The 14797-nt window shown below is 41.6% G+C and overlaps 1 protein-coding gene across 5 annotated transcripts in view; it reads left to right on the top strand.

Annotated features, from left to right (window-relative positions):
* CREBBP (CREB binding lysine acetyltransferase) overlaps positions 1 to 14797 on the top strand; it is a 158396-nt gene that overhangs the window by 131462 nt on the left and 12137 nt on the right. For all 5 annotated transcript variants that reach the window (XM_080680087.1, XM_080680091.1, XM_080680090.1 and 2 more), the window contains 6 exons: positions 2998 to 3078; positions 4719 to 4775; positions 7862 to 7939; positions 8261 to 8328; positions 13786 to 13936; positions 14322 to 14468. In XM_080680087.1, the coding sequence (XP_080536213.1) occupies positions 2998 to 3078; positions 4719 to 4775; positions 7862 to 7939; positions 8261 to 8328; positions 13786 to 13936; positions 14322 to 14468 (582 nt within the window). The remainder of the gene's footprint in view (positions 1 to 2997; positions 3079 to 4718; positions 4776 to 7861; positions 7940 to 8260; positions 8329 to 13785; positions 13937 to 14321; positions 14469 to 14797) is intronic.

The raw sequence follows: 14797 nt of genomic DNA, 5'->3' as shown, positions 1-14797 counted from the left end.
ATTTGAAAATTTACTCCATACATTAAATTATCCTTACAGATAAACTGTGCAGTTACATTGTGCTAACGTTAGGTACCCAGATGTACATCATCATCAGATTATGTGAAGTATTTCTCCTTTATAATTCCATGTTCATCAAACTGCTTCCTTCACACAAGGCAGAATGTCAACTAGGCTGTTACAATGAAAAGTGAATTTCTGAATCATTTTATATTTCCAGGGTGAATAAAGTTTGGACTAGATAATAAGATATTTTCACCTGCTGATTGCCAGGTGGTTGCATCCAACTTGACTAGATGGGTGCCCATGCTCCCTTCTGTGGACTGTGGTAATTTCTCAGAGGGTATTAGAGTGAGTCCCTGGGCCCTCTCCATCTCTCCTCTAAAACCTCAACAGAATTGATTCTCCAATGTCCCTGGCATCACTTTGGGACACGCACTAGCATGAGTTAATTATCTGTCTCTCCCAGTTACTGATCCTTTTAAGTTTTTCAGGGATGGGAGTTAGTTACTCGTAGAGCGTAGGTTTCTGCAGCCACTTAGCCATCAGTGATTTGTCTCAGGCCAGTTTCCTTTGTTGGAAAATAATGGGTTTATGATTCTTGTTTCCTGAATGTTGCTGGACTTGATGTCCTGCTTGAACAAAAGCTAAGAATTTGTCCAGGGTTTAAAATCATTTATGCTCACATGTAATTATTGCAGCAATTTCATTTCAAAATGTGTTCAAAGTTACTCTTCTCCCTAGTCCATAGTGGCTGTGTGTTTAATCTTAAAATGAATTGGAACACTCATTTTCTAGTTTTATTTTCAAAAGGGAAATATTTTGCATGAAGGGGATATCTTCTTTGTCTATTGTTCTGGTTACCACTGAGTTGGTTTATAGTTTCTGTACTTTCATTCTTTCCTGCCAAGTGATGATCATGTCCTCCTGCACATGAAAATTCTTTCACTACATGATTTCAAGGCTCCATAGTAATATTAACAAAACAGTGAGTAGCCAGAATATTGTTGAAATTCATTCAGGAAAAAAAACAAAACATAATATACAGGTATGGGCAAAAGCAGGTTAAATTACCAGCCATCATTAACTAAAAAATAAATCATAGGTGAGGATCCGAAATAATAAGACAAATAATACAATAATTATAAACACATATATAATAATATTGTGTTTTGTGTACTTACAACTCTAAACCTACTTTTGCCTACCCCTGTATATATTTTAAAACAGCAATGTTAATCTGTTTCTGGTCCGAGTTTTAATTTTGGCAGAATTCATTAATTGACTTGGTCCTAAATAAACAGGTCCCAGCAAGAAACTTTCATTAATCCAGTTGTTACCCACAGGGAATCTGTCATGTTCCTCATCAACATACTGAAAAATTGTGTAATCTTGGGGTGTGTGCATGCTCTCAAGTTTTATGCCTTTAATATACTATGTATTTAGCCAGTAAAACATAGCAGACAAAATGTCAATGTATTTAATTTAGGTTAGAATTAGAACTTGTAGAGGACCTATTTTAGTAATGAAGACAAACTGGCCAGGTGGTGTCTGACTCTCAGTCGTTTATAGCTGTGCATGCTTGCGTGTGTGCGCGTGCGCGCGTGCGTGTGTGATACTGCAAGCTGCCGCATCTCCTTCTGTACTCTTGGTTCAGTGTGGCACTCCAAGTCTCGTCATAGTGTCTTTAACACTAATCCTCTTGGCATCTTGTAGACATAGTTTTGAACACTAAAACCGCATTTTATTGTGCTGCTGTTGCTACCTTATACTCATCCTTTTTGCTTGTATAAGTCACATTCATTCAGCTTGTTTTTTTTACGGTATTGCGTGCCCATCTTGTTTTATGCAGCATCAGCCTGCATTTTTGTTGATTTCTCATTCATGTCCTTTCCAAACATTTAATAGTTTTTATTTTAATTATTCTTATTTGATAGCTTGAGCTGAGGCTCTTTATTATCTTACAAGAAATTGGGGTTATGGATAATTTCTCAAATGCAGATTGTGCTTTAAAGTTTTAACTCTCTAAATTTGCTTAACTTGGATTGTCACCAAGTCAGAGCAGTCAATCACTGAGTATCTCAGATTGATGAATGATTGGTCCCAGTACCAAAAAGTTTAAGTCAAAGCTTAGAATTGAATTTTAAAAGTCTTTAACATTGTTTGTGGATTTATATATATATTGTATTGTTTATACAATATATCACAGTTTTTTTTCTCTGTATATTCTTATTGATAAATGGCTGGAAAGTCTTTGACCCCTATTGCATTTCTGTTAAATGTTTGTCTAGAAAATGGATTTGGTTTCATTTGTATTATAACCCAATTAAATGATTAACATGAGGAAAAAAGACAGGAAAAAAATTAAAACCAGTTTTGAGTGCTGAACATTTTTATATCTTTAAAGATCTGGCTTAAAAACCAGAAATAAAATCTCTGAATTGCTGTCAAGCATAAATTTTCCATTTTGAAAAAAAAAGCATTTTCAGTTTAAATTGCTTTTTTAAGGACTTTTATCAGACTGTTTTGTTCAAAGTAAATTTTTTCCATCTCAAACCTGAAATTGTATTTTTCTCTAATACGAAATTCAAACTTCTAAATTTTAAGCTCCTTACAATTCTAGTATTAACAACTCCTTGCAAACATTTGCATCTTGGAGCTGAACCAAGCCCAGTCGTTGTTAGTGATGATGGCCTGTGATGTGTGCAATGAGACCGAATGCTAATCAATGCTTTGCCTTGGCTTTCTGCTCTGTGTTGTCTTGGTGTTTGCGTCTTACCTCTATGTCTGTGCTATTTGTTCCCTTCCCTGTTCTCTAATCCTGCCCTTCCCAACCTGCCCCTGTTCCTCTCATTGTTCTCACTGACCCATCAATCAACCAACAACGCCCCCCCTTCGTCGTGGTGATCTGCCCTGCTCTGATTGGTGGCTTCGTTGCTTGGGTGGCTGTGTGTTATGATGGACCAGTTCACCCAAGTATGGCCTTCTTGCTGACAGGTATCATTTTTGTGAGAAGTGTTTCACAGAGATCCAGGGGGAGAATGTTACCCTTGGTGACGACCCTTCACAACCCCAGACGTAAGTACTATCCTGTCATTTTTCTCCGGAGTGACTCTTAATTGTTTTTGTCTCTTGTCCATGAGTAAAAGGGAAGCACTACTGCTGTTTTGACTTGTGTGTAGTATATTTTCTCATATTAATTATGCTCACATTCATACTTTAACATGTAGCTGTTTGAGCTAAACACTAGTGATACTTCCATGTTCTTCCCTCCATTCGGTACAGTGGTGTTCAGAGCCGCACCGTGCAATTCACAGCTCTCTCTCATCCTTGCTCCAATTCTTCTTTTAAAACACTTGGCTTTTCCTAGTGGCTGCCACCCTCCATTTTTGGAAGTTATAAATTTTCATTACACCTAAGAAACCAGATAACCCTATCCACAGACTGGCAGTAGCAAAAAATGAGTTTCATGTACCTACTTTCATCCTTTAAGTTGTGAAGCTAATAGAACACAGATAATGAGCTCCCAGAGTGTAAATGTCTCCTTCTTTGCTGGAAACTTGACTCTTGCTACTAGGTCCAATTTAGACAGGCCTGAGTTGGCCCTTTCATTCCTTCACTGAGTCCACCTTTTGGTCCCAATGCCTGTCCTCTGTGGTCAGCTCATTTATATGCTTGAGAAACCTAAAAATCTGCCAGCCACCATGTCTGCTCAGGACTACCAGTGTTCTATGGTTCTCTCTTTTCTCTGGACTCTGCCATGATTCCAACCACGCTGGCTACTCTGCTAGTGTGATGTCCCCACCCCCCCCCACCCCCCCACAGGCAACAGGGCTTCACACTAACGCAGTTTCCAGCAGGGTAGGACACTTAGTCTGCAACTCAAGGCTATTTTATTCAAATGCAAAATAAACCATGGCCACTTACAAATCAAAAGATATTCTACCTATTCGATTTATTTTTCTATCCCTTGCCATCTTAATCTTTTGGCCCTATTACATGATTAATAATTGGATTGTATAATTATGTGAATCAGAAGTCATTCACATATTTACACTGATCATAACAAGGACAATAGAAACCACATACTCAGCCCTTTAAGAGTAAAATGTCCCCACATAGATGCTGACCTTCTGTCATTGAGGGAATATTATAATTAAAAGAATTGGTCCTGGCCATATGGCTCAGTTTGTTGGAGCATTGTCCTGTACACCAAAAAGGTTACAGGTTTGATTCCCGGTCAGGGCACGTAGGGGAGGCAACAGATAGATGTTTTTCTCTCATATTGATTTTTCTCTTTCTCTCTCTCTTCTTCTCCCCCTCCCTCTTTCTCTAAAAATCAGTTTAAAAAAAGAATTGGTTACACCAATATCAGTTAAATTTAGTAGCCAGTCACCATATAGATTTGATTGAAAATTAACAAGTTTGAAACACAATTTTGCCATCATATTTTTACTACTCTTAGTTAAATCTTATAATAAGTGCTGATGATAGTTAGGAGGAAATATTCCGAGAAAGATAGAGAAAATTAAATGGTGGTGCTTTCTGTAGAATTGAGTTTTATATGTTCATGCCATCATTGCATCTACTTGAGATTTTAGCTATTATTTTCCGTTTGAAGAACTAGTTGCAAAATAATATTCCAGAAACTATAGTTTATACTCAACAGATCAGTTAAGTTAATTAACTTTTTTTTTTTTTACTTCTTTTTAAACAAGGACAATTTCAAAGGATCAGTTTGAAAAGAAGAAAAATGATACCTTAGATCCTGAACCGTGAGTATATAGCTATTTCTTTCTTTTAGATTTTAGTTTCAGGTTAAGAACAGTTCCTCCTTATTATTGAGTTGTGGGAGAAGACATTGTAAATGTATTACCCTGGGTGGAATTTTGTTGTGTGAAGTTATTTCATATATGAATTCTTCTTTTACTCACACTAAGTATGTATGTCTCTGTAACATGCTCTTCAGGTACTGAATTTTAACAAGATTTAGGTGGATGTTTGTTCTAATAGAACCTCTCTAATAAATTGGTCATTGGTGTTTTTAAGAAGCCATTTAGTGTGAATCTTTAGAAAACAAAGGTAGGAATATTTGGTAGAGTAGTGCTAGTATCATTTAAAGGGAAATTTTAGAAAGAAAACCTCTTAGAAACCACTTTCTAAAAATAATAAATGGGAAGCCTGGTGTATGTTCTTGCCACTGTCTTTGGTATGGTATATTTTCAAAGGCCATTGTCAAATATTTGACTTTCCTCCAGTGTTCAGTGAGAATGCTGTGTTTGCAAAGTTTGCTCTGTGATGGCCCCTAAAGAGGCTTCAGAACTCCCTTCAGTGTGATGACCCCTTCAGGTCCCCAAAGCCGAGTCCTGAGACCACCCCAGTGTGTGGAGAGGCCCATTGTGTTCCACCGCTGTGCTGAATGCACTTTCAAAGCTGCTGAGCGCAGGCTCCAGCACCATTTGATGTTTGGTAAATGTGACTGTAGTGCATCCAGAACTGAGAAACAGGTCCTCCCTTCTCTTGGCTCCAAACCCCTAGCTTTAGTGAGGCCTATTGCTACAGTGGAAGAGACAGACTTTCCACCCAGACCTCATATTGAAACCTAACTTTACATTGAGAGCTTACTTACTCTCTCCTACTAGTAGTGCCCAGGCTGGGTACACACTGAATACAAGTGCCTGGTGCGTGAGGAGGTGCCTCCCCGGATCATTAATGAATGACCAGTGAATTATTTGTCTTAATTGTCCAGCTCCCTGTTCACATTATGTCCTCCCCTTCAGTTTTTCAGATTCACTATGATTTATATTCATTTTTAACTTCAAAATACATTACATTGGAATACTCATTACTAGGCGGGAGCTCTGTCCGTCAGTACAAGAGACAGATGGATCATAGCACAAATAGTAGGAGGTACTAAGGTGGTCCAAAGGTGAGGGGCCCTGTTCCTGGGCATGATGGCATTCCAGAGAAAGTGACACTCGTCTGGATTCAGGTGTTGAGAAACAGGAAGAATATTCTATACACAAAGGAGTAAAAGAACATAAGATGTTCAGCAACAACATCGGTAAGCTCAAGTGGTTGGTAGGTAGAGCATGTGGATGGAGCCCTGTGTGATGTGGAGGAGAGGCACTAGGTGCAGGGCTCCTTACACAGTTCTTTGACCTGTAGGTTTTATCCTGAGTGTGCTAAGGAGGTTTGGAGGGACATCATTGGCTTCTGTTATGGAAAGATTATGTTGGATTTGTGAGATAGATTCAGTGGAAAGGAAGACTTTGCTCCCTAGTAGGGGAACTAGTTAGGAAACTCAGAGGAGCAGCTTAGGCAGGAGGTGGAAGGCTGACCTGAACCGCCTTCTGGTGGAAGAGACCACACTGCAGGGTGAGGAAAGGTCCAGTCTAAGTGGTGGCTTGGGTAACTGCATGAATAAAAATGTAGGAAGGGGAGTCAACCAGTTGGTTAATAATAGAAGGGGAGAGCCTTAACTGGTTTGGCTCAGTGGATACAGCATCGGCCTGCAGACTGAAAGGTCCCAGGTTCGATTCCGGTCAAGGGCATGTACCTTGGTTGTGGTCACATCCCCAGTAGGGGGTGTGCAAGAGGCAGCTGGTGGATGTTTCTCATCGATGTTTCTAACTCTCTATCCCTCTCCCTTCCTCTCTGTAAAAAATCAATAAAATATTTTTTAAAAATAATAAAGGGGAGAGAGATTGAAATTCAAAATTGATAAAATGGGTTCTAGAACAAATACTGTATTTTTTTACATTTCTCTTCCCTGACATAGGAGGGAAGGGTTGAGAATGGGGTGTCTTTGGAGCAGGCACAGAATCTGAGAGAGTTATTACTTGCTGACCTTTTAAATTCTTAACCCAGGGATGAGCTCAACTGCTGAAATTTCAGCAAAGGAACTTGTTGACAGTGATGGGGCACTTGAGGGAGTGAAGGTTCAGAACAACACCAGATAGAATGGGGGGAGAGCAACACAGCATGGGAGTGCCATTTAATGGTGCTGCGGTTTTGCACAGTTTTGCATGTGTCTTTTTCCTCCAGTAGAGCAGGAACAGAAGCTGGGTACGGCTTGATTTGTGGTTTAAGCCTTGCTCAGCAAGGACAGTGGGAAGATCAGGGACTTGATCATGTATCAGGTAATAGGGCTCAGCATCCAGACTGATTGGAAGAGCCTGAACCCACTTTCTTGCCACTTAAGACTTCCACCAGCTGTAAGGTGTGATGATGCTAAGGGAGTGGCTAAAATATAGGTTTTGACCTTCAAGTATGTTGGCAATTAAGATTTCCAGGTGAGCTTGGGTGGGGTCTGCAGTAGAGGGCAAGTGGCTCAGTGCGTCCCCTTGCTTTCCAGTGTTTACTTGAATAAGGACCATCATTTACTAGTCAGTTTGGAACTTCCCACCTTTGTGACTAACTCAGAACAGACACTTCCTGTGCCTAGGCCTAAGAATAAATGTTTATAATATTGAAAGTATTATTCTCTATTACTTAAGTCAGTTTAGTGTGCACTTACCTGGAGCAAGTGTTGGTCTTCAAGATGTATAGTACTGTCAGAAATACTGGCCCATAAAATGTGCCTTTATCATAGCACTTTTTAAAAGTAAAGGTTCATTTCTAGTTGCAAAGGATATTGGGAGAAGAGAGGAATGAGGCATTTGTACAAAGAAGGGTTCGAACTTTTCCCACAGAAAATATACTGATGCATTTTTAAAATATGGCTGAATCAGTCAACAGGTGTATTAATACCAGATGCTCAAAGTAATCAAGAGTACAAGAGAACATAGTACACAAGCTCCTACAGACCACTTTGTTTTGTGGTTCCCTGTGCATTCAGTGTGCTTTCTTTGTCTTCTAGTTTTGTTGATTGCAAGGAGTGTGGCCGGAAAATGCATCAGATTTGTGTTTTACACTATGATATCATTTGGCCGTCAGGGTGAGTAATTTCCTGTGATGTTGGGAAAAGGAAAGCAGTTTTGCACAAAGTGGAGGGGGAGGGTGCCTGCTGCTGCTGCTGCATTTCATTCATTATTGTCAACAAGAATTCAGCAATTATGATAGATGGCAGTTGGTCCTAAGTTTTAAGTCTTAAGTGTTTGCCTGCTTTAGGAATTACAGAATCAAAGCAGTCTGCCTCTTCACTTTTGTATAATGATGCAATTTAAACAGCCAACAAAGTATTTTAATGCTGCATTTCACTAGTTTGGCAACATACACTGTTTTGTATAATCTAATCACACCCATTATGTTTTTGCAGCTTTGTATGTGACAACTGCTTGAAGAAAACTGGCAGAACTCGAAAAGAAAACAAATTCAGTGCTAAGAGTAAGTTATGGAAGGATTTCTTTTTCTTGGTCTGTACATTGTAGAAACTTGTATAATTACCCCAGTTTTCCTTTGGTTCTTCTCAACACGTGGCTTTGTAGATGACCTGTTCAACATTTTTTCATCTGTGAGTTTGTTTTCTAATACTTTGTATTTTTCTTGTCTTCCCCTTAAAGAACCATTTGACCTGATCATGATATCAAAGTCAGCTTTTTGCTCAATCCATGTTTTAGATGCAAGTGTAGAAAGCTTAGATACATTGTAAACTTTGTGAATTCTAAAGGGAAAATTTGTCAGCAGATCCTTCTTAAGTAGCTTAAAAATAAGACCTCCCCCAAAACACACACACAGTTGTTCTGTCTGAACCACACACTCAGTCTTGGGGCCAAGTGTGGGCAGCCACTTGCCCATCACTAGGTGTGGACCCTGCTGTTGTGAGGAGTGACCCTCTCAAGTTCCCTGAGAATCGGCTGCCATCCATCCAAGACTGGTAGGAGCCTGGTCTGCACAAAGACTTTGGAATGTTGCTGCATTTAGAGTGGCTGCTGGTGTCTCTTTATGATATCTGTCTGTTGCTACTAAAAGTAACTTTTTATAGATCTGATTTTTTTTATAAATATGTGTCCAATACGTAACCTTTGTCCACTTGATTCTCAAGTACTGAGGGCACCTTCAACAGCATGGCATTCCCAAGCTGTCCTTTTGCTGAGTTAATAGAGAACCTGAGTAGGAAAGCCACCTACAGTGGAACCTTAAAGTGCACCTTCCCAGTACTCCCTGCAGCAGGATAGGTGACTAGCACACAGCTCAGGGTGTCTCTAACAAGAGCCAGGTCATCTGAGGTGTTGGGAGTAGAAGAGAGATGCTGGGGGAAGTAGGGGACGTGAAACAGGCAAAAAGGAAGTCATTCCATAGGCTTCCAAGTCATTGTCAATTCAAGTTCAAACTCTGTAGTTAATAAAATCCATAGTTATCCTATAACTTAAACTCACTTTTATAAAATGTTTTGAGATACTTAGAAACTCACTGGCTACTGTAATTTTTATTGTTGAAAATATTACACGTGTCCCCTTTTTTCTCCCATTGACCTCTTATTGGCTACTGTAATATTTATCTTTAGATTAGGGTTTCTCCACTGAGCCACTATTGACATTTGGGACCAGATAATTGTTATGATGGCTGTCCTGTGCTTTGTAGGATTTTAGCAGCATCCCTGGCTGCAGCACACTAAATATTAATAACCTCCATCCTCATGAGTGGTGAACATCAGAAATGTCTCCAGACCTTGCCAGATGTGCCTTGGGGGAAAGTAGTTGCCTCTACTTTAGGGGTCCATTCTGAATGAGATCACTAAAGCAGTCAGCAACTTAGAAATACTTGCTTAGGCCAAAGCTTCAGTGACCAAACTAAACTGCCAAGAGAGCTAGACCTCACTAGAAGAGCAACTTCAGCTGGAAGGCACAAGGGTGAGGTGTAGGGGGTCACAGAAGAGCCAAGAGCTGGCCCGGCTCTCATCTCACCCCATGTCCAGAGAATGGTAGAGAAAGACACATGGACCTTTGGTAGATGAGCTTTAGTGTTTAAGATATAGAACATTTGCCAAAACCGGTTTGGCTCAGTGGATAGAGCGTCAGCCTGTGGACTGAAGGGTCCCAGGTTCGATTCTGGTCAAGGGCACGTAACTTGGTTGCGGGCACATCCTCAGTAGGGGGTGTGCAAGAGGCAGCTGATCGATGTTTCTAACTCTGTCCCTCTTCCTTCCTCTCTGTAAAAAATCAATAAAATATATTTTTATTTAAAAAATTAAAAAATTAAAAAGATATAGAACATTTGCTTACAGAAAAGGATCTTAGAAGTCTAGTGTCACCCCTTGTGTTCCAAGTTTTTGTAGATCACAAAGAAAAGTTTGCCTCATTCATATTTGCACTGAGTATTAGAAATGTCTTTCAACTGGTAGTCAGTGAATGATAGTCACAACTGACCATCCATCCAGAGCCACTTCCCTACCTTATACCACACACACGATTCAATTTCAGATGGTTAAAGGAGAAGGAAACAATTGCAAGTGAACTCAAAGTCACAGTAAGAGTATTTTTTCTGTGCTGGGTTATAAAAAACCTTCCTAAAAAATAAACCCAGAGTGAGAAAGCAATAAGCTGAAGGATTTGATCACATAAAGAGAAAAGCACCCCCCCCCCATCCCCCCAAACTGGGAGAAAGGCCTACTGCATAAATACTGAGAGACCTGAAATACACCTCCACGTGTGCATCACATGGATGAAAATCACCCTGCTTTCACTCCGGTGATTTGAAGAAAAAAGTAAAGACCTAATTTTAAAGGTCCTTTGGTTTGCTATTTGCAAATCATAGTGTGTGGGTCATATTTTCAGAAGGTAAGGGGATTCCCTCACTATGGTGGCCCTTCTTAGTTGTGTCCTCCCTTCTGGATTGGAAACTCCTCATGAGGGAACAAAACGTACCCAGCAGCAGCATGGAGGGGCATTGGGAGAACACAGGCAAGAATGTGAGACTTTTCTTGAGGGGCTTCACAAAGAACAGACGAGATGGCCTGTGCCTTACAGCTAATGCTGCATTTCTCAGGATAGCTGTCTCAGGTGTGGGATGTGCGGAATTGTAAGGGCTCCAGAGTGTGACCATACAATTGTGTACAGGGTACATCTTCATCAGCATGTGAAATAGATCACAAATTCACTCCCCTGCATTTTTATAGCTTTTCAAGTTTTTATTTTCCTGTGTGTTTTTTATTTTATTGTCATTGTAGAGTTTTTCTTTTTAAATCATTTTTCTTGAGGCATAACTTATATATCAGAAGAATTCCACCATTGGTATTTTATCACAGAAAAATGGAATTAAGAAAGTTAGTCTAAATTTTCCACATATTTCTTGACCTCAGTAAGGAATCTTCTAAAATCCTAAATACCTTTTTAAAAACATTTCTTATTGTTGTAAATATTTTTAAATCAATAAGTATAAAGAAGAAAACTTAAAAATCCCATTATCCTATCTAATAAAGAGGAAATATGCTAATTGACTACTCCACTCTCAAAGATGGTGGCGCCCACAGCCACAAGATGGCAGCGCGCCTGCCTCCAGAGTCCCCCAGTCCCCTCAGCCCCCCAGCTACCCAAGCCTCAGATGGCAGCTGCCCAGGGCCACCTGAGGCTCAGGTAACCAGGGCCAGCCGAGGCTTGTGCTGCTGGTAATGGCAGCAGCAGAGGTATAATGGGGCATCGCCTTCCTCTGATCGCCAGGGCTCCCAGGCTGAGGGACCCGCCCCCCTACAGTGCATGAATTTTCATGCACTGGGCCTCTAGTCCTATATAATAAGAGAGGAATATGCTAATTATCTGTTACGCCCTGAGGCGTAACGACCCAACAGCATAACAACCAGATCACAGATCTGCAGGAGGGTGGGGCAGCAAACTACAAGTAGGCAGCCGAGAGCTACAGGAGGGGCCAGAGCAGCAAGCTATGAGGGGGGAAGAGGAACGGGGGGGGGGGGGGGGAGCTACAGGAGGGCAGGGCAGCAGGCAGAGAGCTACAGGAGGGTGGCAGCGACCTACTGGTATTCGGATTCGTGCGCAGGGCTACTAGTATATAAATAATCATTGTGAACAGCTCTTGCTGCTAGTCTTTTTTTTTTTTTTTTTTCTCACATGCAAGGAGTTTTTTTATGCTTTACCTAATGTTTTGCCTTTGGGTAGCTTTCTGTATATGCCCTATCACAGTGGCCATGCTTGTGCGGTCCCTTGAAGAGAGGATTGTGGAGGGGAGGAGGAACCTACCCAGGAACGGAGCTGGGGCAGGTCTGGATATGAGACAGTGTCTGTGCACTTGCCATAATAGGAACACTGACAGAGCTTAGTTGGCCATGGAATGTACTGTGCACTCGGTCTTAACTCTGCATTGGGGACTCTCCTCAAAGCTGGGCAGGAAGAGGAGAGTGGGTCAAGGAACACATGTGCAGCAGCAGCCCTGACCTCCTCCAGGGAAAGCAGTGGCAGGCTCCCTGCTTCTGTTAGAGTTCTAGCCTTGGGGCACAGCTGTGACTCTGAACAGCTACGTGGGAGCACCCAGGGCCAGATCTCCGCCTCATCAGGCCCAGGGGGAGGGGGCAGGAGGCTGGTGGACACAGCATGGCCCTCTTTATGCCTGCTCCCCCACTTTACTCCATAGTCCATCTTCTTTCAGATTCAGGTCCACCTTCGTGGCTCCTCTGCCCCTTATGGTTCAAAAAAAAGATGGAAAGCCCTAACCGGTTTGGCTCAGTGGATAGAGCGTCGGCCTGCGGACTGAGGGGTTCCAGGTTCGATTCCAGTCAAGGGCATGTACCTTGGTTGCGGGCACATCCCCAGTGGGAGGTGTGCAGGAGGCAGCTGATGGATGTTTCTCTCTCATCGATGTTTCTAGCTCTCTATCCCTCTCCCTTCCTCTCTGTAAAAAATCAATAAATTAAAAAAAAAAAAAAAAAAAAAGATGGAAATACCAGGGACTTGATGGCAATTTTGAAGATGTAGAGTGCCTGAGATTCTAGAGTACCCCTTTCCCTCATAAAACGCTTACTTCATAGGATAAACTAGGTCCCTTCTAGTTTTAGAGAATGTTAATTCTTTTATTTTTATCCTTATCCAAGGATATGTTTTTATTAATTTTGAGAAAGACAGACAGACATCAATGTGAGAGAGAAAAATTGATCGGTTGCCTCTCCTACACACCCCAACCAGGCATCGAACCCACAAACTTTTGGTATATGGGACGACACCCTAACCCAGTGGTTGGCAAACTGTGGCTTGCGAGCCACATGCGGCTCACAAGCCGCGGTTTGCCACTCTGTTGACTAATGAGTTTGCCAACCACTGGGATAGGGGCTTAATCACAAGGAACAACGACAGCCTGTAATTATTGGAATTGAGAGTCTAGGTCAGTGGTCGGCAAACTCATTAGTCAACAGAGCAGCAAACCGCGGCTCGCGAGCCACAGTTTGCCAACCACTGCCCTAACCAACTGAGCAAGCTGGCCAGGGCAGAACGTTAATTATTTTAAAATATGTCAAATTGCCCTAGCCAGTTTGGCTCAGTGGATAGAGCGTCGGCCTGCAGACCAAAAGGTCCTGGGTTCAAATCCGGCCAAGGGCACATACCTTGGTTTCAGGCTCCTCCCCGGGCCCTGGTCGGGGTGTGTGCAGGAGGCAACCAATTGTGTCTCTCTCACATCGATGATTCTCTCTTCCACTCGCTCTAAAAAAAAAAAAAAGATCAATGGAAAAATACCCTTTGGGTGTGAGGATTAACAAAACACACACACACACACACACACACACACACACAATAAAATATGTCAGATTACCCTGAAAGGAAAAGGAGGAATCTGTGGTCTCAGTTGCCTTCTCCATAGTCCTTCCAAAACTCTCTCACCTGCTCCTTCTAAACTTTCCAGGACTGCAGACCACACGATTGGGAAACCACTTGGAAGACCGAGTCAACAAGTTTTTGCGGCGACAGAATCATCCTGAAGCTGGGGAGGTTTTTGTTCGAGTGGTGGCCAGCTCAGATAAAACTGTGGAGGTCAAGCCTGGGATGAAGTCACGGTTTGTGTGCAGACATTGTGCTATTTTCTAAAACAGCACTGTACCAGTGCTTACCCCACCTGGTTAACAAAAGCCCCACTTTCTGACAAGGCTTTTTGCATAATTTAAAAGATTTCCAGTGGTTAGTGTGTTGCAAGCCCTTCTTTCTATCCCAAATGCAGTAGAGAAGGTAAAATTCCCAATCAAGTGAAACTGTGTCACAAAGAATGGGATCAAATCTCCAAGCTGCTCACACTAGTGGTAAGAGCTCTGGGCTGGTAGTCAGAAGTGACAGGCCTTTCTTTATCTCCTCTACCCTGAGCGGGTTTAGAGCAGCAGATCTAGGTTATAAAGCACCTTATGAACAATGACGCATGCAAACATCAGATTCTGACTTTTATTTCAGGTTTGTGGATTCTGGGGAAATGTCTGAATCTTTCCCCTATCGAACCAAAGCTCTCTTTGCTTTTGAGGAAATTGATGGAGTGGATGTATGCTTCTTTGGAATGCATGTCCAAGAATATGGCTCTGATTGCCCCCCTCCTAACACAAGGTAGTCCTCTATCTCCTTTCAAGGGATGTCATGCTGTCTTATAATGCACTAAGGTTCTATGTGTCTTAGAGAACCTGTGTGCTTTAGAGTTGGGTTTAAATTAAATAATCCACTATTGATTAACCAAATTAGTTTGTTTCCTCTAAGCCAGTGGGGTGTGAGGGTTTATATGACTATTTCAAGCCTGTTTTGTGTTTTGAGTACTCATGGATCCTGGTTCTGGTCTTGCTTTTGTCCCTGTCTTACCTGGGGCAGGTAGAGCCACAGAGAATGGGGTGGGAACCATTCCATGAGCCTGGACATTCTTTGATGCACCTAAAAAAAAAATG

This window comes from Plecotus auritus (genome assembly GCF_963455305.1).
Source record: "Plecotus auritus genome assembly, chromosome: 7".
Taxonomy (NCBI): domain Eukaryota; kingdom Metazoa; phylum Chordata; class Mammalia; order Chiroptera; family Vespertilionidae; genus Plecotus; species Plecotus auritus.
The sequence above is the reverse complement of the archived record's forward strand: the minus strand, read 5'-3'. Positions and strand labels throughout refer to the sequence as shown.